Source organism: Rhodotorula paludigena (assembly GCF_050403205.1).
Source record: "Rhodotorula paludigena JCM10292 DNA, Rt_paludigena_JCM10292v1_ctg3, whole genome shotgun sequence".
Taxonomy (NCBI): Eukaryota; Fungi; Basidiomycota; class Microbotryomycetes; order Sporidiobolales; family Sporidiobolaceae; genus Rhodotorula; species Rhodotorula paludigena.
In genome coordinates, this window is record NW_027481455.1 from 465,645 (window position 1) to 491,728 (window position 26,084).

Genomic DNA, 26,084 nt, shown 5'->3' on the forward strand with positions numbered 1-26,084 from the left:
AGCGCATGCAGCTACGAAAGAAATAGAGAGGCTGCAATGCGGGTGCAAGAGGTCTTACAACAACGGCGGAACACGTGGGACGGCTTCACCTGGCACTCGCGCCCGACAGCCTCAGCGATGGGCGGGCGAGCTTTCCTCGTACTCGATCTCCTCGTCAGAGCGCACACAGAACGACCCGTAGCTGTATAGGCGGAGGTCAGAACGGTGGAAATGCGCGGCAAGACACGGAGAACGCACCTCCAGTCGTCCTCCTCCCCTTCGTCCTGCGAGGCGGGCGTGATGGGGATACCCCTGCGCGCACCAGCAGCGTAGCGGTCCTGCCACCTCGCGACGCCGCCGCGGCCGAACTGCGGCGTGCCGAACCCAGCTGGCGCCTGAGTCGCAAGCGAGTCGCGGTAGAACTGTGCCTGCTGCCCACTCGAAACGACGCTCGCGTCCGGGTCGTCGCGTTCGGGCGAAGCCGACGAGCGCGCGACAAAGTCGCGGTCGATCGAGTTCTCGGACGAGTAGCCCTCGGTCGATGCCTCTGAGCCCGAAGCTTCCGGATTGACCGCCTCGATGTCGAAGATACCGATCCGCCCCGCGGCACGATGCGTGAGAATCTCCTTCTTCTTGCGCTTCTTCTCCTCCTCGCGCTCCTTGTCGTCGTGAGCGTCCCCGGCCGATTGGCGCCTCTTCTTCCTGGTCTTGCCGCGGTCCCCGGCACTCTCTTCGGCATTCTCGACAACATCGTCGCCGTCATTCTCGTCGTCTGATGCCTGTCGGCCACGGCGCAGGCGATTCAAGCGACGCGGCGCTTGCGTGGTTTCGGCAGCCGCGGCGTCTGTGGTCTCGACGTAGCGCTGAATGTGGCCGCCGACGACAGGCGAGGAAGCTTCGCTCGAGTCGGGCACGGCGAGGCGACGCATCGGCTTGGCGGCCTTGGCAGGCGACGATTCGAGCACCGAGGCGTGCGCAGCGGAGCCAGCTGGGCGGAACGCCGCTCTCGTCGCAGCGGGGGCCGGCGATGACGGCACGACCGCGATTGAGCGCTTGAGCGAAGCGGCGGCGTGCCTCTTCGTCGACTGAGGTGGCGGCATCTGCTCGGCGGTAGGTGCGGGCGGTACTTCGGCGGGGCGTGACATGCTTCGACCCCGTACCGCCTCCTCGGGAATGTTGTTGAGCGCGGCGTCAAGCTCGGCATCGTCGGCAAAGTCGAAGAAAGAGTAATCGTCGTCGTCGAACGAAGACGGAGCGGGTGGAGGTCGCGATGCAGCGGCCTTGGCGAGAGGACGAGCGGGTGCCAGGGGCTGGGAAGCTGAGGGACGAGGCGCGACGTAAGGACGAAAGGCTGTTCCGCCAGCGGAATGCGAGCGAGCGTCGAGAGTGTGTGCCCGAACAGCGGGCGACTTCGACCGCACGACAGACGGCGGCGGAGAAGCGGCGGGCGCCTCGTCAGAGTCGCTAAGAACGATCGGCTTCGACTTGGTCGCTGGTGCTGCAGCCTTTTGCGGCGAGCCCGAATGACCGCGGATGACCGCGCCAGCGAGCAGCTCGCTGTCGGAGAGGACGAGCTCGTCGTCGTCGTCCAGCTCGATCGAGAAGCTCGTGGCGGGAGCTGCCGTAGGCCGCGCCACATCAAGCGTGTGCATTTGCGCGTTCTCCTCGTCCGAGTCGAGCAAGTCGAGTGTCTCAGTCGGTGCTTTTGAGGCCGCGCTGACTGGGCGACTCGGCGGCCTGAGCGGTGAAGTTGGCGGGCGAAAGGGCGGCTTGTTGGGCGCGTCAGCGGCACTGGCGCCGACAGGTGACGAGAACAGCTCGCGTGCAAGCGGGTCGTCCTGCAGCTGCGATTGTGTGCGGAACAACGCCCCTCGAGGTCGCTCGTGGTCTCCGTCGTTCTGAGCGCCCTCCGGCGTGTCGCGCGGCATGGCGGTAAGCAGCGGGAACTCGACGGGAAAGCGGTCGGGTGAAGGAGGTGGGGGCCGCCTCAGCCGAACGTGCTTCAGCGGCGGGCCCTGGCGGTCCTGCGCTCGGAAGACCTCGACAAGCTTCGGGTTGAACGCCTTCGACAGCTTGTCGTGCCAAGCATCGAGTGCCTGCGGCCTCGAGTCCGAGAGCTGGTCCGTGGTGCGCATTGCTGCAAGAAGGTCGAGGTGCCGCTCGCCGTGGCGCGGGATGCGCTGCGCGCCGCCACTCATGCCGCGCTCGAACGGCAGCTCCTCGATGTCGATGTGCTGCGGGTGGACCGGCCTGCCGAGCGCGTCCTGCTGCCAGCGCGAGCGCAGATGCGACTCTTGCTCGTGCGTGAGCAGCGCAGATGCCTTGCGCTTGCGCAGTACCTGCGAAGGCGGGAGAGCCTTCTCCTTCTTGGCGGCGGCGACCTGGCCCGCAGTGCGGAAGCCGAGGAATGCGTCATCCGGGGCATTGGCGTGAATGTCGACCTTGCGTTTGGGCTTCTTCTCGGCCAGCGCCTGCCGCTCGAGACGGCTTTGACCGTTCATCGTCATCTTCTCGATGTCGAGCGGGAGCGCCTTGATCTCGACCTGCTCGCAGCGCGGCTTGACGTCGGCGGGAAGTAGGCGCTCGCCATCGACATACAGCTCGAAGATCTTGTTCGACGTGAGGGCGTTCTGCACCTCGTTGTAGGCCTCGTTGGCGCGGTCCCAGTTGCGCTCCTCGCGGCCCTCGGCCATGAGGACGATAATGTGGCCGTCACGCGCACGGCCGGTACGACCCACGCGCTGGAGCATGCGGATGGGCGACTTGTTGGCCTCGTAGCAGATGATCAGGTCGATCTCGCCGATGTCAAGCCCCTCCTCGCCGATCGAAGTCGCGACGAGCACGTTGAAGTCGCCACGCTTGAACTTTTTGATCGTCTGCATGGGCGAACACGAGTCAGCGAGTGCTCTGCACAGGGCAGGAGAGAGAGCGACGCACCTCGAGCTGCTCCTTCTGCGACTTGCCCTTGACGCCCTTGGCCGAGGCCTGCCCAACGAAAGCCGTCGCCTTGATGAGCGGCCTCTGCGTGTTGAGGCACGCGACGATCTCCTCGACGACGGCGCGAAAGTTGCAGAAGATCATGACGCGCGTCTCGCGCTTCTCGCCGGTGTACTCGTCGCGCTCGTCCTGCGCGTTCTTGAAGTGTTCGAGGCACATTGAGCGCAACTTCTCCATCTTGGGATGGCCGACGTAGCCCGCGCGCGAGCGGAGCTCGTTCGTCTCGCGCAGGACGTCGCGAAAGCCGGACGACGAAACGAAGTTCTTGTTGCCGCTCTGCTGGATGTCCTTGAGGCACGACTCGAACTGCGTGACCGACTGAATGACGAGGTACTCCATGGCGCGCGCCATCGAGGCGAGGAGCTTGATCATCGGGAAGTACTTGCCGTTCGCCGACTTGCCGCCCGGAAGGCTGCCAATCTTCGAATATGCCTGCTGCACGGCAAAGGGCGAAAGCATGACCGGGTCATTTGACCAGACGAGCCGCGCTGCGGCGAGCTGGTTGAGGTTGGGGCGCATGAGGTTGGCCCACTTGTCGCGCAAGGCGGAAAGGTGCGGTCCCAGCGGGAGGACGGTGAGGTCGAACGACTTCTTGTGAACGTACTGCCTGATGTCGAGCGAGTCGTCGGCGCGGACCTCGATGCGACCAATCTGGAACGCAAAGCGTGAGCACGAGCGGCAGGGAGCTGGAACAGCGCAACCCACGTGCAGGTTGTCGATGACCTCCTGGACCGCCTCGCCCTTCGAGCCGGGCGTCGCTGTCAGAGCGAGCACGCGGAAGTGCGGATTGCGGCACATCATGTAGCGCACGACGCCGCAGTACGAGTAATCGCCACTCGCTCGATGCGCCTCATCAACGACGATGCAGGTCACATCTCGCGGGTCGAGGCGGCCCTTGGCGAGGTCGCGCTCGACGGTCTGCGGCGTCGAGTAGATGACGCGCTTTGTCAACCAGCCGATTGAGCGGAGCTTGGGCAGCGTCCCGCCGGTGAGCTCGATGCAGTCGTTCTGCGGAATGCCGGCGATGTAGTGACACGCCTTGATCTGCTGCGTGACGAGCGGGCGAGTAGGCGCGAGGAAGAGCACTTTGCCCCTTGGATACCAGCGGTAGAAGTTGAGCCTGCGCGATGATGGTGAGGCGAAATGAGCCGGAGTGACAAACAAAGGAGGAGAGAGATGAAGCGCACATGACGACGGCGGCGATGAAGGTCTTGCCAAGACCTGTCGGTAAGCTGACGAGCGTGTTCTCATACAGCGCGCGCTGAACGATGTTGAGTTGATACGTGCGAAGCGGCTTGTCGCGTTGGACCGGGTAGACAAAAGTCTGGATGGCGTCTGGGTCGGGTTCCCACTTAATGGGCAGGATCGGGGCAGTCGGGTCGTACGACGTGTCGATGAGGAACTCCTCGTCATCGTCCTCGTCGTCGTCAAGCACCTCGTCCTCGTCCCACGGCTCCTCGTCCGAAGCATACGCGCGCTGTTTCCCCTTCCCACTCTTACCCTTCGCCTTGGCCTTCGCCTGCGCCGCACCACGCTTGCTCCAGCCGTGCTTGGCGAAGCTCGCGCGATCCCACGTCTTGGTCAGACGGACCTTGGCCTGAGTCTCGCCGGCAGCGCCGCCCGAACCGCTCGTTCCGCCTCGCGCCGGTGCAGGTCTGGGCGGCGGGCGCGGCTGCTCGGCAATCGGTGCGCCGAAGAGGTCGCGCTGCTTCAGGCCGGGCTTGTTGACGATGGAGCGCGGCGGCAAGGCGGTGCCGTTCGTGTACGCCGCTTCGAGCTCGTCGAGCTCGCCCAGGGCGGCGTCGTCGAAGATGATGTCGTCGTCCGACATTGCTCGAGCTACTCAGCGCGCTGCATGGGCACAGAGAGGGCGGCTGGCGAGGCGAAGTCGAGTGAGACTGATGAGCGAACGAGGTAGATGCGGCGCTTGAGCGGCGAGCGACGCCGTCTACGGCACGTAGAGCAATCTCTTGAGCTGCTGGCACAGCTGCAGAGGCTGCAGGAGCCCTGCGCGAGACGAAAGAAGCGGGCGCAGGAAGTCAAAAGCGGATTCGCGTTGCGGCGCGTGTGCACAAGGGACAGCGAGATCAACTTCTGCTGGAAGCTATTTGTCCTCGCGTAAGCTCTCTGGCAAGGAGCGCCAAACTGCGTCGCGCGGGAAGCACGGCACAAACAGGAGCGATGACATTGACAAAGGAGACGACGATGACGAGGGGCAGCAGCTACAGGATGCACGGCACAGAAGGGGCACAAAAGGGTGTACAGACACAGACAGACTAGACAGCCATGTATCACTATCACTCGGACCCGCTCGCCCACCCGTGGCTCCCGCCTGACGACGCCTTCTTCGCCTCGACGTCCTCCGAGACTTCGACGTCCTCCGAGACTGCGCAGGACGCCTCCTGCGCCTCGACGCCGGTCTCGGCAGCCCTGAGCAGCTGCTCAGGCGACGCTGGCGGCGTGTCGAGTGAGGGCTTGAGCGGCGGGAACGCAGTCGCAGACGAGAGCTGGAGGACGGCTTTAGGCTCTTCGACCTTGAGCGCCTGCATCGAGCGGTCGAGCAAATAAGGCCCGCCGCCGCCTAGGCATCCAAATGACCACCAATCGTCAATACCGTACGGCGATGGAACAGGCTGAGACGCAGGGAACACGCACCGCTGTTCTTGCGCCGCTGCCCCTCGACATGTCCTCCGTTCCCGCTTTGGTCGCTGCTCCCGCTTCCTCCACGCACGCTGACCCACTCGTTGCTCCTCCGCGCGCTGCCATTACTGCTGCCGCTCATGGCACGGTGCCAGCCCTTTCCGAAGCCGAACCTGCTCCCCGCGCCGCCGTTTCCGCCGCCGCGCATGGGCGCAGCGGCCGAGCTCTGGCCGGGCGACCCCCCGCTCTCCCCTGTGATCGGCGCAGGAGAGCTCATGTGCGGCGGGCGAGCACGCAGGAGCGGCGACTCGGGCGACTCGGGTGTCGCAGGGAGGTACGAATGCGAGATCGAGTTGCGTGGTCCAGGCGGCGGCGTGCGGGGCGGGCGCGGCGGGAGAGAGTGCGTCGAGCCGCGCGGAGACGAGCGCGACGAGTTCGTGCGGATCGACTGCGAGCGCGCACGGTACGAGCCGTTGACGGAGGCAATTGCCTGCTTCTGCGCGACCGTGAAGCCTGCGCATAACTCAATTGTCAATCGAGCCTCGACGAGTCTCACGAGCGGGCCCACCTTCGCAGTTCTTCCCGGCGAGAACCTGCTCGCACACTCAAGTCAGGCTTTCGTGGCAGAGCAGAATCGAGCGCCAACGCACGATCGTCTGAGCAATGCGCTCGAAGTTGGAATCGTGCACAGCGAGCGACCAAGCCTGAGCAGCAATTTCTGCGAGTCGGCAAACGAGTCAATCGCGCTCCGCGCGTACGAGGCAGTCGACGTACGCATCGTCGCTTCGTGCATCCAGCCGCGCAAGTCCTCCGTCACGAGGTCTTCGCGCGACCAAGGGAACTGGAGTGCCTGCACGTCAGCACGGCCCAGGCGATGCACGAGTGCCGCGGACGCACCTTGCCGAGGATGGTGACGATGTTGTAGAATGAGCGCTCGACGGGCTTCTCCTTAAACTCAATCTAAAGCCTCGTCAGCTCCACTAGCTCGATCAAGCCGCAGAAGTACGGAATAGACTCACCGGCCGCTGGCTGAATGCAACGAGCCTCCCGACGTCCTCGTACGTGAGCAGGACCTCGGGCAGGCGGAACCCCTCCGGCGGGAGATGCGGGAGCGGCGCGGCCGCAGGCGACCACTGTACGACGCCGGTAGTCGGCTGCTGGAAGTAGGCATCTTGCGCGAAGAGGTCGCGGAGAAGTTCGCCGGCGCGCTCCCACTTGACGCGGACGGTGCGGTCGCCCAGCTGCGAGCGGTCCATGCAGGCGATGAGCTCGGTAGCGCGCTCGACCGAGAGTGTTTCGAGGTAGCAGTGTGGGAGCGTGCGGCCCGTCGCGCTGCAGCGACCAGTAGAGGTGAGTCTCAATGCACTTGAGAAGGTCAAGCCATGTGACGCGAGTCCGACAGCGACGCACCGGTGCAGGATGAGGTGGATCGCGTGCACGCACTCGCTCATCGGAGCGAGGTAGCCATTCGGGATCCAGCGTTCGATGTCGGCGACGGTCGTGTTGAACGGAATCTGTGTGTCGTCTCGAAGCGCAAGTTAGTCTGTACATCCTCGGCGCATCACGACAGGCTCGGAGACTACAACTTGCGTTCTCGACCTTGACGATGGGCCACCTGCCGCGCTCGACCGCATGCGCCTCGCCCGGCTGGCTCGGCGGCATCCTCGGCGGGAAAGCGGGCATGCTCGCGCTGCCGCTCACTCCGCTACTCGACTTGTCCATCCAGCGCGGGTAGCCTCCACCTCCGCCGAACGACGGCAGGCTGAAGCGCTTCTTCCCGCCCGCTCCGCCGCCGCCGCTGTGGTGCGAGCGGCCCGGCGAGGCATAGAAGGCCGGCATGGGCGCGACAGCCGGGACGAGCGCGATGCCGTCATGGTGCTGCATCGGCTGAAAGGCGACGAGACCGGTCGCAGTGCTTGCACCCGCGTGCGCCTGCGGCTGGACGGAGACGCTTCCGGGCGGGAAGGAGCTGTACGGCGACGGCAACGGGAAGGGCCCGTAGCCGCTGCTGCCGAGTCCGCCCGGCTGCGAGTAGCTGCGCGTAAAGCGGCCGCCACTGCGCGGGCCCGGCTGGCTGTCGCGGCGGCGATACGACGGGCTCGCGTGCGGGCTCGTCGACTGCTGCGGCCAGTGCGGCTCGCCACCCAACGGCTGCTGCTGGAGCGGGCCAAAGCGTGGCGCCCCGAGACTCGAACGAGGCATGGGCGTGCCTGCGGGCGAGGGCGTCTCCGAGCTGCACGGCGGGGAAGGGGCAGGGAGGCATTCTGCCGACTTGACAATCGGGCTTTCGAGCGGAATGTCAGGCGGCGCGGTTGCTGCGCGGCTGTGCGAGCGCTCTGGCGCCTGCAGGAACGTGTGCTCCGTGCTCTGCATCGCCGGATTCGCCGTGCTCGGACGGTCGGCCGACACGGGAGACGTCTCGAAGAGAGTCACCGTCTCGTCGACGGGCGTGAGAAGCGAAGGCGAGGCATGCTCGACGCGCGGACGAGCGGGGAAGACAAAGGTGCGGTCCGGCGCGGGAGCAGGCGTCGAAGCGAAGGACGTCTTCTGCGCAGGCGGCGGCGAAGGCGGACGAGCCGGAAGCATCGAGCCGCCAAAGTTGACGCCCTCGATCTCGACGGCCGGAAGCAACGCCGTCGGGGCCTGCGAAGCGCTCTCAACGGGCGCGTAAGACGAACCGAAGGCCGCCTGCGAAGTCGCGCTGAGCTGGAAGGGCGCGATGGGAGAAGCGGGCGAGACTTCGACTGCAGGCGGGAGGTGCTGGCCGAGAGAGGCGTCGCCTTCCGGATCGAGTGCCGTGCCGAGATCGATGTCATGGCCGCTGAGCGACGACGGCGAAGCCGGACGGTGGGCGAACGGCGCGGGACCGGTCGAGAAGTACTTGATCGAGAAGCTGTGCAGGTCGTGGTCGCTCGGTGCAGCGGGGTGCATGCCCGTCAAGCCGAGGCCGACAAGCTCGGATGGAGGCGCGGCGAGCGGCTTGGCCTTGTTCGTCGCCGGGTGCGCCATACTCGACTCGCTCGCGCAGGCAACGCAGCGGAAGAGTTTCTTGCCCGACTTGGCCTTGTCGCTCGACGCTGCCGGGTCGTCCATGATGCGCGCGCCTCGAATAACCCAGCCGAGGTGGTCGCGGCAGAGGCGGCAGCTGCACGGCGAGAGCTCGCAGAAGACGGGTGCGGCGCAGCCGGGCATTGCGCAGTGACCGTGCGGAGCGTGTTCGGCCGTCGCGGAGTGACTCGTCGGAAGCGGAACGGTCGTCGATGGCGGACTGACATACGCGATAGGGTGCGAGGTGGGAACGAGCGGGACCGTTGGCGGCATCGTGAGAACGGTCGAAGCCGGTGAAGGTTGCGGAGCGGCTGGCGGAGCCGGCCTCGCGTGCGTGATCGGGTACTCCAAGCGACCAGACGCAGCCGAGTACTGCGGCGAGGTATGCATGGCCGGAGTGGGAGGCGCCCATGCGCCGCTGAGGTAGTCGTCGATGCGGCGGAGCGGCACTGGCGGCCACGCAGTGGGAAAGCTCGCAGCAGTCGTCGCGGGCATCATCGTGTGACCTGCAAAGAGGTACGGCGAGGACATGGCGGGGGACCAGGGCATGTCGAAGGGAGTCGCCGCGTACACGACGAACGGAGGAGCAGCGGCCTGTTGCTGCGGAACGACTCGCGGTCTGACGGGACGCGCGGCGGGTTGCTCGGGCGCATGATGCTCGGTGTACGGGGGAGGAGGCAGGACGGGGGCGCTCGGCGGAAGCGAAGGAGGCGGCATCGTCGGCGGAGGAAGCGGGTGCTCGCTCGCTGGGAAGGGGAGGGGGGCAAAGTTGGCGGTGCCGCTGAAGGTGACGCCGTACGCGTGCGGCGACGTGTACGAAGGGCTGACAGACACGATCGTGCTCGTTGACGGGCGCCTCGAAGGCTGCGCAGCTGCGAAGAATCGTTGACAAGTCGAGGTCAGCACGCGGCTCGGACAAGGCGCGGAGTTCGCCTCGTCGCGCTCGGACACGGGCGAGGCGAGGTGCACGAGATATTGAAGACCAGGCAATGCGCTCGACTCGCGCCACAAGGCTCGAGAAGGGCGGGACGACGAGATTCGGCGACTCACTCGACGAGGCCTGCGTTGGGTCGTTCGGCTGCTCGGGGACGACGAGATCCTCCTGCACGGGCGCGGGCCAGTGTTGGGACTCGGACATACGCTGCTGGTACTCGGGCAAGCCCGCCATCGTGCAGTGCGGCGAGCTGAACGTCAACCGACGAGAGAGACGGACGCGGGTCAACCGAGCTCGCCTCTACGCGTTGGAGCGGAGATGGGACGCACAGGCTGCTCGTGCGCCTGGCTTGAGGGGAGCTGGGCGGGTCACGGGCCCGACCGAGCGCAAGGGCGGTGAGCAGAGGAGGTGGACAGCGTCGAGGAGAATGAGCGTGCAACAGGCGGGGGAGCGGAGGTCAAAGCGTCGCGCCAAGTCGAAGATTGGGCACTCGCGCTTCAGAAACAGTCCGTCTCGAGCACTGCACTGCTCTGCAGGAAACGCAGGGCAGTGCCGAAGCAGGGGAAGGAAAGGCCAGCAAGCCAGAGACGGACAATTTCCGGCTCTCGCGGAGAGACACGATCGCCAAAGAAAGTCTCGTCGCGCTCGAAGAGTAGAACGAAGTCTCCGCACAATCTCCTGCCCGATCAGCGCGACTGCGGGTGCGCCCTCCTGTTTCCGCTCGAACGAGGCGAGGGTCTGTGCACACGCGTCGGGGACGCGTGATCGGGATCGCGAGCATGTACTGTGTCCATAGGCTGACTGACTGTAGCCGATCCACCAGGAACCCGAAACTGACACGCTGACGGGAGGGAGAGAGCTGTCGCAAGACGGCGGATGCGAAGGTCATCGTCACGCCGCTCGCTCTTCTTAGCTTTGCCGGTGCTGCAGCTCGCGAGAGAGCAGCTTGCAACCCACAATGGCCACGCCCGACGCCGGCGCAGCCTCCTCGTCGACGCTGACACCCGTCGACTCCGCCCCGGCGCTCTCGCCCATCCTCAGCTCGGCACATCCCGCTGCTGGAAGCTCCGGCAGCAGCTCGACCTTCAGCACCTTCCGCGAACGTGTGTCTGCCGAGCTCTCAGCTCTCGCAGAGCTGTTGCAGACTCGCAGGACGTCGAGCAACCCCGCCTCGAATGATGAAGTTGGCGAGCTCGTCGAACAGGCGCTGAGCAGGGCTGGAGCTGTCAAGCGCTTTCAGGATGGTCAACAGGAGCGGTGGAAGCTCGAAGCGCAGCACGCGGTGCTCGACCGCTGCCTCGAGGAGCTCGTCAACACGGTGGTGAGACGCTCCCTTCGTGAAAACACTCCCCTGAGCTGCACTGATTTTGATTCCTGTCACAGGCCGTGGTTCCAGCAGATGAAGAGGCATTCGCGCATCTGGAAGAGGTGCTCGACATTGTTCTCACCGCCTTCGAGACAGGTTCGTCTCTTATGTCAATCTCCCTCGCGTCCTTGCTGACACAGAATCACTCGAAAGACTATGCCGACGAAGTCGTCCCGCTCAACATCCTCGAGGGCCTGATGGAAATCCGCCCAATCTCGGCGTGCGAGCCTCTGCTCGGGTACATCGAGTCGCGGGCACAACGCCTGACCAAGGTGCGCCTTCTGCCTCGCCGTGCGCCTGACGTGTAGATTAAACTCGTAACTGTGTGCACAGGGCATGGAGTACCAGCGCGGCCGCGGTCCGATCCTCCTTCGCCTCCTGAACGACCTTCTGCGCCGCCTCCCGCGCTCGCAGTCGCAGCCAGTCATCCTCAGCGGCCGTATCCTCCTCCTTCTCAGCTCCGTGTACCCGCTCGGCGAAAAGAGCGGCGTCAACTTGCGCGGCAACTTCAACACGAGCAAGGGGACTGTATGGGAGGCGGAAGCGGCTAAGGAGATGGATGGCGCGAAGGAGGAAGCCAAGAAGGAGGAGGAGGATGCCAAGATGGCCGAAGTTGAAGAGGGCGAAGAGGCCGAGCCGGAGAAGGATGACGAAAACGCAGGTGCGTCTGGATCCCTTCGTCGAGCAGCGCGCGCCCTAACCTCTGCTCGATCAGGCTCGTCCTCCTCGTTCTACGCGACCTTCTGGTCCCTTCAGCGCTACTTCAACAATCCTCACCTGCTCTTTGTGCCCACTCCCGCCGCTTCGACTTCAACGACGCAGCCGACTACGCCGCTCACCGACCTGCAGCAAGGCATCCGCCGCACGCTCAGCGCCTTTGCGGCTGCGACGAAGAAGGAGAAGGAACTCAGTGGCGCGTCAAAGGAGGAGCAGGGTGTCGCACCGTCTGCGGAGGGCAAGGACAAGGGCGGCGAGAGCGACCTGCCAGGCGAGGGGCTAGAGGAGTTCTTCTTCCCCAAGTTTCTGACGAGCCGCAACCTGCTCGACCTTGAAGTGCGCCGATCTCCTGGTCCAGCCGGATGACTTGCAGCTGACTCCTTGGCTTCTGCAATCTCCAGCTCGCCGACCCATCGTTCCGTCGCCAAATCCTTATCCAGGTCCTCATCCTCATCCAGTACCTCGTCTCGCTCACGCCCGCCTCGCGGGCTCAGCTTGCCTCCCTTCCTGTGACGAATCAGTCGGCGCTCCCCGCCTTCATCGTCGAGGGCGAACTCGAGGCAGCGCTGCGCGACCTCCGGAGCCGCGCGCTCGACGAGCTGGACGCGATGGAGGGCGGGCGCAAGTTCAGGAAGGCGGTGCAGCTCGTGCTTCAGCGCGAGCAGAACTGGGTGCGTCCTTGCGCGCTAGCTGGTGCTTGGCTCGCCTAGTCCTCCGCGACTTGCACTGACAAAGACCGCATTCGAATCGCTCGCAGACCGAGTGGAAGCTCCGCTCCTGCATCCCCTTCTCCAAGCCCTCGGTCTCGGCGTCGGAGCTCTCGGAGAAGGCGCGCATGAAGCAGCGCGCGCTCGCCCGCCGCCCAAAGGCGTTCCCGTTCAAGATGGGCAACGCCAACCTTGCGCGCACTTGGGAGCGCAACACGACTTCGCTCGATGGGTTCGAGCCCGACGTTGCGTACGTCCATCACAGATTTCCTTCTGCCACGACACTCCCTCCACCTTGAGACGTTGCGCTGATGGGGCTTTCCGTTGCGTGTACAGTGATGACGAGCTCAACGCGGTCCTGCGCGAGTACCGCCTCGAGAAAAACCGCATTCGGCAGCAAGAGCAACTGCTTGCGCGTGCAGCCCCGGGCAGCGCGCAGCGGGCCGACATCAAGGCTCAGCTCGAATCGGTACGGCCGTGCCCTCTCCTCCCTCCCTCACTCTCCTCCCCCCTTCAATTCATGCTGACGAGCACGCTTCGCTCTTCACAGCGCCGTACGCGCCTACAAGCGCTGCACTGGCGCGCGATCCGCTCGGCGTCGGGGCAGCAGCTGCGCTTCTTCAGCCAGATCGGCGCGGGCGACGTCGAGCGGCTCGAAGAGCTCGTCGACGCCGAGCGGCGCGAGCGCGAGGAGCGCGAGGAGCGTGAGGCGGAGCGGAGAGAGGCGAGCGGGGCGAAGCGCGATGGGGAGGAGGTGGTTGGGAAGGGAGAGGGCGTGGGAGAGGAGGGTGAGGGGTACGACAGCGACTCGAGCGTGCTTGGGCTCACGGAGAAGAAGAAGGAGGACAAGGAGAAGGAGAAGGAGCGGGAGGCGGGCACGCCTGAGCCGAAGGACCCGGAGGACAAGGACAAGCAGAAGGAGCCGGCGCAGCAACCTACTGCCGCGACGACGGCGGCACCCGCCGAAGAGGCGGGCACGCCACCGCCTGAGACGATCAAGGCGGAGCCGAAGGACGACGGTGGCGACGCCAAGATGGATGATGCTGCGCCTACGCCAGCAGCAGCAGCAGCTGCGGACGAGCCGGGCACACCGCCACCCGCCACTCCCAAGAAGACGGAGGACGAGCCGGGGACGCCGCCGCCCAAGAATGAGACGGCGCCGACCGAGCCAAGGACGCCGGGCACGCCGAAGCGACCGAGGGAGGACGAGGGGGCGGACGAGACGATGGCGGATGGCGAGGCGGCGGCCAAGCGGCAGCGGACGACGTAGCAGCTGTAAGCCTGTACTCGTTGCTCGCGATCATGCGCGTATTGGCGAGATCCCCGCGTCGCGCACAAGAGGCAAGCGAGCGAAGAACAGTCAGAGACGGAGGACACTGCGCATTTTACAGTCGGGAAGAGGGGTACTGGGGTGCGAGCGGGGCGAGCTGTAGTCCGAGGAATGGGCCACAACCCGAGCGGGCACGATGTAGGGAGGCGGAGGAAGGGTGAGAAAGGGAAAGCGGGATAGGGCAAGGTATGACGAAGAGGAGGAGAATGCGAGAGGGAACAACAGGCGAGTGTCGTCCGAGCAAGCTGCACCGAGAAGAGAAAGGAAAGGAAGGCGAGACGAGTAGACGACTGGGTGACGCTCAGAGCGAGCCGCCGACCTGTGCAAGGACGGGAGTGAGCAATGAAGCGCGGCAGACGGAACGAAGTCAAGTACCGCCTCCTGCGCGACGTCGATCTGGACCTCCTCGTCCTCCTCGATGTCGTCGAGGTCGAGCTGCGTGGTGAGGAGCAGGGTCAGAAGGCAGAACCCACGGTCTGCAGACGCAAGTGGGGCTCACGTCGTTGACAACCTGGTCCGCGTTCAAGCGCTGACCCTCTGTTCGCGCCGAATGATCAGTACAAAGTTAACGTCTTTGCCAGCGAAGCTGAACCGCCGCGCGACGCACCGTACATGAACCGGACCTCGTTGAGCTGCTTGCCTGCGCGCTGGCAGTACGCGCTCATCATCTTGCTGAGCTTGGTGGTCCTGCGGACGAGAGAGTCGCAACACGTCAATCATCTGCAACTTGCGGATCCCGAGTCCGAAAGCAGCGCCGCTAGTTTGCGGCCCGGCAAGGCAGATAGCGGGAGGGACCAGTGCGAGTGAACCGGCGGCGCACCTCTTGACCTTGATGACGAGGTCAGGGAAGCCCGAGCCGGAGATCTGCGAGTCTCTGGCGGTCAGCACTGCCCTTGCGAGCGGTTCGCCACCGCCGGACGCGAGGTGGAGGAGACCGCGATTCGCGGTGTTGACATCGCCGCGCGCTCGGACGGTGGGTTGCGCGGGCTAGGGGCGGGTGCGCACCTTGAGCGAGATGTGCTGGGGCGCGCCCTCGGCCTTGACTTCGGCGCCGGTTTCTGTGCAGAGCGACGTCGAGGGGCTCATCAGTTGGAGCTCTCGCGGAAGCACGGCAAGGCGCGGAGCTCTGGCTTGAGGCTGTGGGGGTTGTTCCGAGTGTCCTCGTGCTCACCAGACATGACTCAGGCGAATTGATGCGCGGGGTGGAGGGTGGACGAGCAAGCCTGGTTCGCCTTCGCCGTTTCGCCGTCCCTCTGCTTCGACCCCGACTCCCGCGCCGTCTTTCAGCCCCGTGCCCATGCTGTAGCTCAATTCCATGTCTTCGACGCGCCAGCGACCGCCTCTGTGCGCCACTGGGCCCGCCAAACCGCCTCGCTCCGTTGACCAGCAGCGTTTCCCTCGTCCTGCTCGTTCGCTATGCACGAGACACGCTCATGTGGCCTTTGAGGTTTGAGATTTGGCGCTAGAGACTGAGTTTGTGGCCGTGCTACAGCGTTTCGGGCCTGTCTGTCGCTCTTTCCGAGCCTCCCCTCCCCCCGCGTCGTGCCTCCCTCTCGTGTGCTACGGCGACGGGCTGTACAGAACGCGTCTCAGCCATGCCCCTCTGAGGTGACTCTACGGCGTAGCGCTACTCGCGAGCTCAAATAAGCTCGACTTGATCAAGACGCTAGACTTTTTTGCGTGGTTCCGATCGCCGCACGACGCTTTCTCCCAAGGCTCGATTTACCGGGCTACGGCCTGCCAGGCTTGGTCGAGCAGCCTGCACTCGAGTTAGCGTGCGAAATTTCAAGGAGCTCCGCCTTGCTTGAGAAGTCTGCGTCCGCCCTGCGATGTTTGGTCGTCAACACGTCGACTCTCCGCAGAGCTCTTCGCTTCGGAGCTGTCTTGCGCCTCTCCCGCGCATCATTCACTGTGCCACTGACACGAAAAATGCCTACTCTGCTGCGCTCATCGACATGCAAAACTCCGAGGTTGGTCGGGTTGGACGCTACAATCGAATGCCTGCGATGTTTCCTCCGCAAGGTCGTATTGACCGCGCTTGTTGCACACTCGCCGACAGGTAGCTCATGCACAAGAGACTGCGTGGCGAGGAACCCGCCAGTAACGGGCTCGGCGTTGAGGGCTACGACGACAAGCTTGTCGGCATTGGGACCTCAACAGTCACGATATTGAGACCTTGACAGTCAAACCCCCCCTGGGCGCAAGTCCGTACATGCGCATTATCTGTTGGACTGTGTCTCTGCCATCAATTTCAGTCTGCAGTCTGCAGTGAGATGGAAGACGTCCGTTTGGGTTGCACCAGCGGGACGCCGGAGACCATCTGAGCGTTTCCGGTCAGCTCATTACCCCTGTACCATCTGATTTGATGACCCTAGGGCGTAAGGAGAGTCCGAGCGATGGCGCAGCGTCCCATCTCGAATCGCGCGAAAGCACCGCAGCCGGGTTGCCTTCACACCATCGCACGCACAACTCTGCGGCCGCTTGAGACCGCCATGCAGAGTCGGACAGACCGCACAAACTCGGCGCTGCGCCCGCTCGCTCTCGCCCAGGGCCTCCTCTCGCGCGCAGACGGGTCCGCCCAGTTCACCTTTGGTGAGCTCATCTTCGCCTTGCAAGCGTCAGCGGGACTGAGCCTAACCCTGGATCAACCGAACAGGCAACGTCGCGGTCCTTGCGTCCGTGACCGGCCCCGCAGAGGTGCGCATCCGCGACGAGCTCGTTGACCGCGCAACGCTCGAAATCAACGTCCGCCCTCTCCGCGGTCACGGCGGTGCGTGCAGGCCGCTCTATAGCTCTGGATCTTCCCGTGACTCACCACGCAAGCGCACCCGCAGGACCGCCCCTCCGCGCCGCCGAAGCGACTCTCTCCCAGCTCCTGACCCCGCTCGTCCTGCTGCACCTTTACCCGCGCGCGCTCGTGCAGCTCTCGCTCCAGACCGTCTCGCTCCCGTCGACGACCTTCTCCAAGCCCTTCTCGACCGACCCGGCGCTCGCCCCGCCCGAGGACGTCAAGGGCAAGGGGAGGGCGGTCCCGCCGCCGCGCGGGACGGGCGCGGGCGCGGCAGAGAAGGCGGCGCGGCTCAACGCCGCCATGCTCGCGCTCGTGGACGCCGGCGTGCAGTGCCGCGGGATGCTCGTCGCCGTCGCCGTCGCCATCCTCCCCGCACCAGGATCGGACAACGACGACGACGAGCAGGAGCTGCGGCTGGACCCGAGCCAGGAGGAGGAGGTCGAGTCGCTCTCGACGCATGTGTTTGCATTCTCGTTCGGGCAGGGCGTCGGCGGGACCGAGGGGACGTGCGTCGGGGTCGACTCGGTGGGGACGTTCTCGGAGGATCAGGTGCGTCGGGGCGCCTTGCTTCTCTTGCACATGCTTTCTAGTCGGCGCTGCGTCGCTGACAAGGTGCTTCGCCTCTCTAGCTGTTCGACGCGCAAGACCTCGCGCAATGCGCCGCGCAGACCGTCCTCGCCTTTATCCGCCGGAGCGTAGAGACCAAGTACGGCGTCGCGGGCGCACCACCGCCGGCGCAGGTTAAGCCGCGAGCAGGAGACGCGATGGAGGAGGAGGCTGAGGAGGAGGCGTCAGAGGACGAGGAGGACGACGACCGCGTAATGATTGATGCATAGACGGCGCGCGCCGCTCGTTCGACCAGATGTCTCGGCTCCGAGAGGCTTTCGATCCGTGTACTGCGCGTGTGGTGGGGAACAGTATGCTCAGGTGCAGTGCTTGACTCGTGCGGAAAGGGCGCGAGCGAAGCAAAGCTCTCGCATCGACCGCAGCGATCCCATCCCACATGCTCTCCCGGGCGCGCACCCGCCCGTCGGTGTAGTCTATATCACGCTGCATGCAACTCCTACCGCTCCGCCTCAAAGTCGGCGAGGATGTCCTCGATCGCCTCGCGCGTCTCGCCGTCCTCGAGTGCGTCGTTGATCAGGTCGAGCGTCTCGCCGCCCTGCAGCGCGTCCTCGAGCGCCGAGGTCGTCAGCGGGATGCGATGGTCCGTGAGGCGGACCTGTGCAGCCGCCGTATAGCACACTCGTCAGTCGCGCTGTTCTGCACGAACAGCCAGAGAGGGGAACGAGGCAGCCACGCACCTGCTGCAGGTTGTACGTCCGGATCTTTTCGCTCCGGTCGACGCCCTTGATCTGTGTCCGCCGCAGCGACCGCCGCGCCTCGATGTCGGCCTGGATCTTGCGGTCGAGGAGGCGCGCGCGTAGGACCCGGTACGCTTTCGTGCGGTTCTGCGGGGGCGCGAGTGGGTGACTTCTTAGTGGGGCGCTCTGCGAGGAGGGAAAGAGGACAGGAGCGCACATCGTGCTGAGAGCGCGAGTCTTGCATCGAGACGGTGATGCCGGTCGGGATGTGGGTGAGGCGGATGGCCGACTCTGTCCGGTTGACGTGCTGTGTGGCGAGCCGTGAGCGCGAGTCCGCGCACTGTAGTACACGTGCAGTGTAAGACACACCTGCCCGCCAGCTCCGCGCGACCGCATCGTCTCGACCCTGACGTCCTTCTGCTCGAACAGCTCGCCGTCGTCTGCGCTCGGGTCGGCATCTGACGCGGCTGGCAGGACCTGCGAATGAAGCGCGGTCAGTCGCTCGACAAGGCGAAGAGAAAGCCAGCGGGGTACGCACAATGACGCTGACGGTGCTGCTGTGCACCCTCCCCTTGCTCTCGGTCGCAGGCACCCTCTGCACACGATGCACGCCGGCCTCCCTGCGGAGGTACCCGAACGCGCCCTCGCCCGTGACCTCGAGCAGGGCCTCCTTGTATGCCTCGCCGACGCCGGCGCCCTCGATCGCGACGCTCTCGACGAGCGTGGCGCGCCAGCCCTTGCGCTGGCTCAGGCGCTGGTACATCTTGACGAGGTCGGCGGACCAGAGCGACGCCTCGGATCCGCCGACGCCGGCCTTGAGCTCGACGAGCGCGCCGAGCGACGAAGTGGCGGGCGCGGGCGCGAGGAGCGCGACGAGCCGGACGTGCGAGGACGAGAGGGCCTGTTCGGCGTCGGGGACGTCGGCGAGCGCGAGGTCGCGCAGATCGGGGTCCGACTCGGACGAGGCGAGGTCGTGCAGGCTGGTGATGAGCTGCAGGGAATGGCAGAACGATGTCAGTCGCCCAGGACACAAGGTGTCGACCTTCTCACGCGCGAAGTGCGAGGCCCAGCCGTCGGCAATCACGCCCTTCGCCCCCGTTGCTCCAGAGAAGCAACTCGAGATACGGCAAGGTGGCTCGAGAATGTCTTCTGCCGCCGTGCACGAGCGAGAGAGCAGGACGAAGCGCACCTCTTGAGCCTGTTCGACGTCGCGGAGCGCCCTCCGAATGCCCTCGAGCTCCTTGCTGCGCCTGGCCGCGTCGATGGATCCCTCCTCGTTGGCACTGTCGGCGGCCTCGAGTTTCCTGCGCGCGGCGAGGAGGACCTGGTCCTCGAACGAGCGGGTTGCTGGCGCGGCGTATCGCCTCCGAGCTGGTTGCGGGGCGAGCGCGGGAGGAAGGCGGGGCGAGCAGGTGCAGGGTGGCCAGGCTGCGCGTGCTGCCGGTGCGAGGGCGGTGCGGGCGAGGCGGTGCATGAGTGTGCCGGTGCTCGGGTGCGGAAGCGAGCGTCGAGGCGGAGCAAGGCACGCGGAGGGGGGAATGGCCCGGTATAAAGTCCCTGTGGGTCCCTGCGAGTGCTACTGTGTCCCCGAGTGCCCCTGCCCTACCCTCGAGTGTCCGCCGTTGCAGCGCCCTCGCTCGACTTGGGCGCGGCAAGCTGCTCGTCGCGGCTTGTCCCCGCTCGACGCTCCCCCTCGCACCATGGCCGACTCTGCGTTTGACCCGGCAAAGCTCGCTCAGCTCCAGAAGAAGGCGGCCGCTCTCAAGATCGGTCCGTGCCCCCTCCTCGCCCTCGCTCGTCCCGCTCCCCCTCGCCCGCTCTTTCCTGCGACCGCATCCCGCTCTCCTCGCCGCGCTGGTAGGCTAGTCATGGGCTTGTCGAGCTGACCCACATCTTCGAACCCAGGCGGCGGCGGTGCCAAGGCGCCCATCCGCCGTAAGGTCCAGCCCCGGGCCGCCGCTCCCCAGGACGACTCCAAGCTCCGCAACGCCCTCAAGAAGCTCAACGTCCAGTCGGTCGGCAGTGCGTTCCTGCTTCTCACCTCTCCTGCTGTCTGGTGCAGCAGCGAGCCCCGCTCGAGGTGATGTCGAGCCACTGAGGTTCACTCGCTAACCTCCCTTGCTCGCCTGCCCAACTCGCTTCCGCTCTCGCGCGCAATCTTCCTGTGCAGCTGTTGAGGAGGTCAACATGTTCACCGAGACTGGCGGCGCTCTTCACTTCACCCGCCCGACCGGTGCGTTGCCTCTTCGGCCCCCTCTCCGCTCGAGCGTCTCCGCTTACTCCTGCCCGCTGGACGTATACGACTATCTCTACATTGCCGCTCGATCGCGCATTCGCACGCGATCCAGTCCACGCCGCGGCGGGCAACAACACCTACGCGATCTACGGCCACGGTGTCAACAAGGACCTTGCCGAGATGATGCCCAACGTCCTCTCGCAGCTCGGCCCCGACGCCCTCGCGACCCTCCGCCAGATCGCAGAGCAGTACCAGCGCCAGCAGGCGCAGGCTGGTGGCGCGGCAGACGAGGCCGGCGAGCCGGACGACGAGGTTCCCGAGCTGGTCGAGGCGGCCGAGCCTGCGGTGCGTCGCACGCTTGCTGTAGTCGAGAGGTCGCACGCGCATACAGCTGCTGACTGAGTGTTTGTCATGCATCACAGAAGGAGGAGGGAAAGCTTGAGGACCTCGTATGCTCTTGCCTGTTACCTCTCCCACTTCCCGCTGAGGCTCACACTGCATTCCTTCCTGCAGAACTAAGCGCGTTCCGCAGCACGATTCCGCATCCAATCGCATTCGTCTCCCGTTCCGTTCCGTTCGTCTCCTTTCGCCGCCGCCGCGCTCTCCGCCGCTTTACGCCAACAATCAGCAGTTTTCCCCCCTCCTCGTCTTCTCGGTTGTTACCTCCTCCTGCGCAAGCATCCAAAAACCCTTCCTCCTTCTTTCTCTCCAGCGTCCTTGTTTTGGGTCGTTACCTTTCGCTGTCCTTCGCGGGCGTTGTAGCGCGTCTCCTTCGCGGGCGGAAAAGGAAAACCTCGCATTCGACATGTGTGCGACGGTGCACCCCGACTGGCCGAACCTCTGCGAAAGCCTGTCAGACTGCGCGAACCGTCGCTTGAGGCTTGCGAGCGCCGACGAGGTTCGGCCCAAGCGAGCCCCCAGGCGAGGGTCGTCTCTCTCCTCCCGACCGCACCAAGCGGTATGCTGCCATGTCCGCGCGAGGTCGGCACATGCTCTTGCTGCTGCTACAAGGTCGCAGAGCCGTGCGAGCCCTCGCCCCGCTCGGACCTGCTTCGATTGCATGCGCATCTCCTGTCCACCGCCTTCTCGCTGCGCTTCGCTTCTCTGCTTCCCGCTGCGCCACAAGCTGGGCTGGAGTCTCCATGTTGTCTGCTTTTCTGGCTGCTGCGACCGCCGGCGCCTTCTTGCCCTCCGCGCCCGAGCCCAAGCCCGTCTTTGGCCCCGAGCTCCCTCCGTCGCTGTCCTTCTCGCACCAGCTCTGGTCGACGCTCGCGTCGTGTACGCCCGCCCCGAGCCCCAAAGCCGCTCACCACCGCCCCGCGCCGCCGCTCGCCGCGCTCGCGCCGCTCCTCGACCCGCGCAGCCCGTCCGGCGCGCCCCTCTCGCTCGTCTCGCTCCCGACGCTCGCCTCGCTCCTGCGCGTGCACGGCCTCGCCGTCTTTTGTGCCCTGCGTGCACACCCGCGCGGGCCGATCACCGAGCAGGAGCGCGAGGCGCTCGAGGCGTTCAAGCCCAAGGACCTCGGGTTGGCGGGACAGGCGCTGACGGAGCTGTTTGCTGCGCTCGGCGGGAGCGACGACGTGCGCTTCTGGAGCGGGTTTGTGCAGAACGATGCGAAGGAGGACCCGGCGGGCCTGGAGGGGTTCGCGCTGAGGAGGGTCGACTGGAGCGAGGCGCTCGAGGCGGAGAGGGAGACGAGGGGCTGGGTGCTGCAGGACGGGGCGTGGGACGACCAGGACCCGGACAAGGGGCTGTTCAGCATGCTGGAAAGGGCGCTCGAGAAGAACGAGAAGGGGCGCAAGGGCGGCGCGTCGGTGGGGGACCTGGCGACGGTCGGTGCGGCGGGCCAGATGTTCGGTCGGGTGCGTTTGCCCATTCACCGCGACATCTGAGCGGACAGGTGCTCAGAGGAGCGACCCAGATCCTGCACACGGCGAGATCAAGTGGCGAAAGCGCCCGCCTGCTCGTTCTGCGCGGCAAGACTTCCGTCCTGCCCGTCTTTCTCCTCCCCGTTCCGGATGACATAACCGCCGTGGTTCGAGCGCCGTCTCGTCCCGGTCTCGAGGTCTCCCATTGTCCGACGACGACGCCGCGCTTTCTCCGCGCCAAGGCAGAGTCGCATCCGTGCCTCGTCGTCGTCGGATCGCGCCACAAACTGGACGAAACGGCGTCGAGCGAGCTCAACTACAATCTCGTCCTCAGCGCCGCCATGCGAGACAGCTGGGATGAACTCGAGGACGAGATCTGGCAGCAGCTGACGGACAACATCGACCTTCCGAAGGATCTCATCAGGCCGATGGCCCAGAAGGAAGGCGATGTGCAGAAGTGGCGTTTGCTGGCACTCGACGAGTTTCGCGAGGTGAGCAGTCATTTGGCTGCGGCTCGACCCAGCGCTCACATTGACCAGCTTGTCTCGCAGGCGGACAGCATCCAGGCTGCGTTCGTTCACCCGAGCGGGTGGATCGACTCCGACTCGGTTCACCGCCTTGTTCGCGTCATGCGCAAAAATGCGGAAGAGGAGACGCACGACCGCAACCCGGCTGCGGAGCCTCTTCCTCTGCTCCTCGTCTCGACCAACCCGCTCGGCGCAGGCAGGCAAGGCTCGGTCTTCCGCGCAATGTGCGCCCCGCCGGCCGCGCCTCTCGCCATCAAGTACTCGCTCTCGACGTCGCATGCGCTCAAACTCGTGCGCGAGGAGGGGGGACCGCCTCTCGCGCCTCACCGTCCTGGGCGGAGCGCTCGAGTCGGTGGCGCCGCCGTTCGAGGGCAACTTCCGCGTGGAGCGGAGTCCGTTCGGCGGCGAGACGCATGCGATAGTGATGGCCGAGTGGGGCGAAGCTGTCAAGAGCTGGAAGGACGTGCCGCAAGACGCAGTGTGCGTTCCCGCCTGCCGACCTGGATCTAACGTGTCTGTCACTCTATAAAGCCTGACACTACTGACGTGCGCCTACAGTGACGACTTCCTCGACCGCATCTACGACATGCACCTCACGCACAACGTCTCGCATGGCTCGATGTGGGCCCGCAACATCCTCCTCCGCCGCGACTTCCCGACCGCAGGCAAGGCCGAGCTGCGCCTCGTCGACTGGGCGCGAGCCAGTGAGGATCACTATGGGGTACCGTGCGCCAAACTCGTGCTCGGGTGTCCGACGCTGACCAAGCTCGAGAATGCGATTGAGAAGGACGAGGCGGTGTGCTCGCATTGCCACCGCGGGTCGGCGTGCTGAGGAGGGATGGACTGCTTCCGTCGATCTGCGTGTTCTTCTGTCATGTCATGCGCGAAACCTGTCGTCCTCGATAGGGGAGCAAAAGCTTGCTCGAGAGATGGTTGAGAAGGTCACAATGTCTGAACGCTTCCGTACTCCGGTGCGATAGATCATCCGCATGCAATGCAAACAGAACCGGCCAGAAGGGCACTATGCTTCGTCGTGAGGGGACTAATCGCGAGCCGGCGGGGTGCTGAGCTTCTGTCGCTTAGCGTCGCCACCGTCCTGATCCGACTGCACGTCGACCTCGACCGATTCGCCACACGGCTCCTGCACCTCCTCCTTGTCGCTCTTCTTCAGCGCGTCAGCCTTCTCCTCCTGCCATGCCGCCTCCTCGCGCGCCTCAGACGCCCGAACGCGCTCGTCTTGCTCATTGGCCGAGTTGATTTTCCTTGCGAGTTCCTGCAACGACCCGCACCGAGTCGACAACCCGTCCGAGCCCACGTTGTGACGCTCGTCGATGCGCGCCCAGTCGATGAGGCGCACTTCGTCGAGTCCGGTCGACGGGTCGCGCAAGACGAGCATGTTGCGCTCGGAGAGCGAGCCGTTGCAGAGGTGATGCGTCTCGTGCAACGCTGTGACGCGCTGCAGGAAGTCCGTCCTGCTCATGTGGACATAGCAAGGTTGTCAGTATCGTCCAGCCCAGCGATGTCTTCACGGAGGAAGAGAGAACAAAGCGAACCTGGCGGCAGCCTGTATGTTGCACCAGACCTTGACCTCCTTCCCCCAGCACTGCATTACAAGCGCGTGCGTTTCGTAACCGAGCACCCGCTGTTCGACGGCGAAATTGGCGAAGAACGGCGGCGCGACATTCTCGAGCGGTTGGCCAGGCTTCGTCAAGCGCGCAAGCGCCTCGCCTTCGGTGCGCACCTTCTCCAGAGCTGAACAACCCGGTTCTGCAAACTTGACTGCCAGCAGTGGGCAGGGCGGTGCAGCAAAAGCGAAATGCACGGCGCCTTGGTTGCCGGACCCGAGCTGCTTCGTCGAGAGGAGAAGGAGTGGAAGCGTCTCTGTCGCGGTGTCGGGAAGGGCGTCCTCGGCGGTCTCCTCGTTGGCGCGAGAAAGGCGCTGCAAGGTGTGCGGGTCGACCCAGCCGGTCGATGACATGAAAGCAGCGTAGACGACCTTGTTCTTGCGATGGCCGAGAGACAGGGTCAGGTCAGCAAGGACTACGGAGGATCGGGCTGGTCTGAGCTGTGCGTACCTGCTTGAGCTCATCACCAGTGATGAAGCGCCAGCTTTGCATCCGCCCCCATTCCGACAGCGTGAGAGGCAGATCGAAAGTCGGCGAAGTCGCAGGAGCGGGGTCGCTAGGCGGGTGGCCATACTTGAACCGAATGGCCTCGAGAAGTTTGCAGTCGAAATCGTCCCAGCTTCCGCTCGTCGCGGCGAGAAGCGTGAGCGGCAGGCTGAGCTTCTGCAACACATCATCGCGGGGACACTCATCCCCGACAATGACCGCGTAGCGGGGGAGACCCAGTCTGTCGACATCATCGCTCGCAGAGTACGAAAGAAGCGATAGGCCGGAGGGCTTCGTTGAACACCACAACAAGGCGTCTTCTTCCGGTACCGGGAGGATGAAAAGCGGGACGGCGCCTGTGACCGTAATCAGGACGATCAAGCGGCCTGCGTGTCCTTGGTCGAGAACCTCGTCGAGAATCTGCAATTGCGCGCAGCGACTGTCAGTCTGGTGGGAGCCGCACGCGAGGGAAAACTGGCGCTTATCTCGGCGAGGACACTCTGCACTCGCTTGTCCTGCACATCCGCTAAGCCTACCCCATTGCCTTCTGCCTTCGACACTGCAGCGCGCAGAGGTTCCCACAGACAGACCAGCTCCCGCTGATGCACCAGCCTCGGGCTCGTGACGATGAGGCCGGTCGTCGCGTCTCCGGAGTGAATCGCCCGACCGGTAAAAGACAGGCGAGAGCGGCTATGTATGGCAAGGCTGAGCTTGTTGGCAGTCTTGGTCTCGGGGTAGAGCCCGCCGAGACCCTGTGTGAGCTGATTCGCCGCGACGGACAGCCCGGCCCAGTCAAAGTCTAGCGGCCCTTTCGCGCAAAACTTCTCGAACACCTCGCACTCGTGCTCTGTCACAGGGCCGTCGCTAGAGCGCAGTGCAAGCAGCCTCTGCATTCCGCGCTGCACGAGGCGCTCGTGAAGATCGTCGATATGCAGGAAGCATGCAGGTGCGCGAGCTCCGTTCGGAGAAAGGATGTCTTCCGCAGCGCGGGTGATAGGCGGCCTGTCGAGGTAGGCCCAGCAAGAGTACCAGTCCCAGCCTGACCCGGGCCCGCACAGCTTTGCTCGTGCGAAAGACTCGAACGAGACTTCGGGCGGAACCGCGGGATCCGCAAGGGGAACTGGTTCAGAGACTGCCGGCACGAAGTCGAGTCGCGCTGCCGCGGGCGCTTGTGCTACGAGAGCAGTCGCCATGGCAGGCCGCGTACTCAGCAAAGCGGCCAGAGGACCAGACAGCGGGCGGGAGCAGGTGGGGGAAAACGCGGCTCCTCGACGCCTTTGCTCGCGTTGCGGTTCTGGCCAGCTGCCCCAGCTCAGCCGGCGAGCGAATAGCCGTGCGCCCGACTGCGCTCTCACTCCACTTCGCGGAATTACTGTGAGCTGCAGGAGGCACACCCCAAGGATACGGAGCTACAAATCGTCGGACTTCACCGCTTGTGCTTCCGCTCAGCGCTTGTGCTTGTGCTTCTGTAATCGATGGCGATCAAGCTACCCCGCTGTCGGCCCGGTCGGCTTTCCTTACTCCTGTCT

At 65.0% G+C, this 26,084-nt stretch overlaps 9 protein-coding genes across 9 annotated transcripts; 4 read left to right on the top strand and 5 right to left on the bottom strand.

Moving 5' to 3' along the window:
• Positions 1-111: 111 nt before the first annotated feature.
• JCM10292_005226 (uncharacterized protein) lies at positions 112-4,807 on the bottom strand (the record flags this gene model as incomplete). The annotated part of the gene is made up of 5 exons (XM_076646125.1): positions 112-181; positions 238-2,855; positions 2,917-3,627; positions 3,682-4,096; positions 4,164-4,807. 5 exons carry the CDS (start codon positions 4,805-4,807, stop codon positions 112-114), a joined length of 4,458 nt encoding a protein of 1,485 aa, XP_076508404.1.
• A 466-nt stretch (positions 4,808-5,273) lies between these two features.
• JCM10292_005227 (uncharacterized protein) lies at positions 5,274-9,832 on the bottom strand (the record flags this gene model as incomplete). Its single annotated transcript, XM_076646126.1, has 10 exons — positions 5,274-5,557; positions 5,632-6,129; positions 6,185-6,209; positions 6,267-6,334; positions 6,391-6,457; positions 6,514-6,576; positions 6,636-6,948; positions 7,027-7,130; positions 7,207-9,536; positions 9,715-9,832. 10 exons carry the CDS (start codon positions 9,830-9,832, stop codon positions 5,274-5,276), a joined length of 3,870 nt encoding a protein of 1,289 aa, XP_076508405.1.
• A 724-nt stretch (positions 9,833-10,556) lies between these two features.
• On the top strand, positions 10,557-13,658 carry JCM10292_005228 (THO complex subunit THO1/HPR1; the record flags this gene model as incomplete). The annotated part of the gene is made up of 9 exons (XM_076646127.1): positions 10,557-10,919; positions 10,982-11,060; positions 11,118-11,236; positions 11,298-11,625; positions 11,680-12,017; positions 12,083-12,352; positions 12,439-12,638; positions 12,725-12,857; positions 12,939-13,658. The coding sequence occupies 9 exons, from the start codon at positions 10,557-10,559 to the stop codon at positions 13,656-13,658; spliced, it is 2,550 nt and encodes an 849-aa protein (XP_076508406.1).
• Positions 13,659-14,019: 361 nt separating this feature from the next.
• SMT3 (SUMO family protein SMT3) lies at positions 14,020-14,804 on the bottom strand (the record flags this gene model as incomplete). Its single annotated transcript, XM_076646128.1, has 6 exons — positions 14,020-14,037; positions 14,094-14,153; positions 14,218-14,255; positions 14,326-14,405; positions 14,539-14,582; positions 14,724-14,804. The coding sequence occupies 6 exons, from the start codon at positions 14,802-14,804 to the stop codon at positions 14,020-14,022; spliced, it is 321 nt and encodes a 106-aa protein (XP_076508407.1).
• A 1,406-nt stretch (positions 14,805-16,210) lies between these two features.
• JCM10292_005230 (exosome complex component RRP46) lies at positions 16,211-17,345 on the top strand (the record flags this gene model as incomplete). Its single annotated transcript, XM_076646129.1, has 4 exons — positions 16,211-16,310; positions 16,375-16,488; positions 16,553-17,058; positions 17,139-17,345. The coding sequence occupies 4 exons, from the start codon at positions 16,211-16,213 to the stop codon at positions 17,343-17,345; spliced, it is 927 nt and encodes a 308-aa protein (XP_076508408.1).
• A 227-nt stretch (positions 17,346-17,572) lies between these two features.
• JCM10292_005231 (uncharacterized protein) lies at positions 17,573-19,287 on the bottom strand (the record flags this gene model as incomplete). Its single annotated transcript, XM_076646130.1, has 6 exons — positions 17,573-17,731; positions 17,814-17,960; positions 18,031-18,120; positions 18,183-18,290; positions 18,352-18,804; positions 19,003-19,287. The coding sequence occupies 6 exons, from the start codon at positions 19,285-19,287 to the stop codon at positions 17,573-17,575; spliced, it is 1,242 nt and encodes a 413-aa protein (XP_076508409.1).
• Positions 19,288-19,513: 226 nt separating this feature from the next.
• On the top strand, positions 19,514-20,568 carry JCM10292_005232 (nascent polypeptide-associated complex subunit family protein; the record flags this gene model as incomplete). Its single annotated transcript, XM_076646131.1, has 6 exons — positions 19,514-19,583; positions 19,719-19,835; positions 19,984-20,046; positions 20,162-20,394; positions 20,472-20,498; positions 20,563-20,568. 6 exons carry the CDS (start codon positions 19,514-19,516, stop codon positions 20,566-20,568), a joined length of 516 nt encoding a protein of 171 aa, XP_076508410.1.
• Positions 20,569-21,191: 623 nt separating this feature from the next.
• Positions 21,192-23,276, top strand: JCM10292_005233 (uncharacterized protein; the record flags this gene model as incomplete). The annotated part of the gene is made up of 5 exons (XM_076646132.1): positions 21,192-21,911; positions 22,160-22,408; positions 22,469-22,735; positions 22,794-22,924; positions 23,003-23,276. The coding sequence occupies 5 exons, from the start codon at positions 21,192-21,194 to the stop codon at positions 23,274-23,276; spliced, it is 1,641 nt and encodes a 546-aa protein (XP_076508411.1).
• A 210-nt stretch (positions 23,277-23,486) lies between these two features.
• On the bottom strand, positions 23,487-23,924 carry JCM10292_005234 (uncharacterized protein; the record flags this gene model as incomplete). Its single annotated transcript, XM_076646133.1, has 1 exon — positions 23,487-23,924. One exon carries the CDS (start codon positions 23,922-23,924, stop codon positions 23,487-23,489), a length of 438 nt encoding a protein of 145 aa, XP_076508412.1.
• Between the last annotated feature and the right edge of the window lie 2,160 nt (positions 23,925-26,084).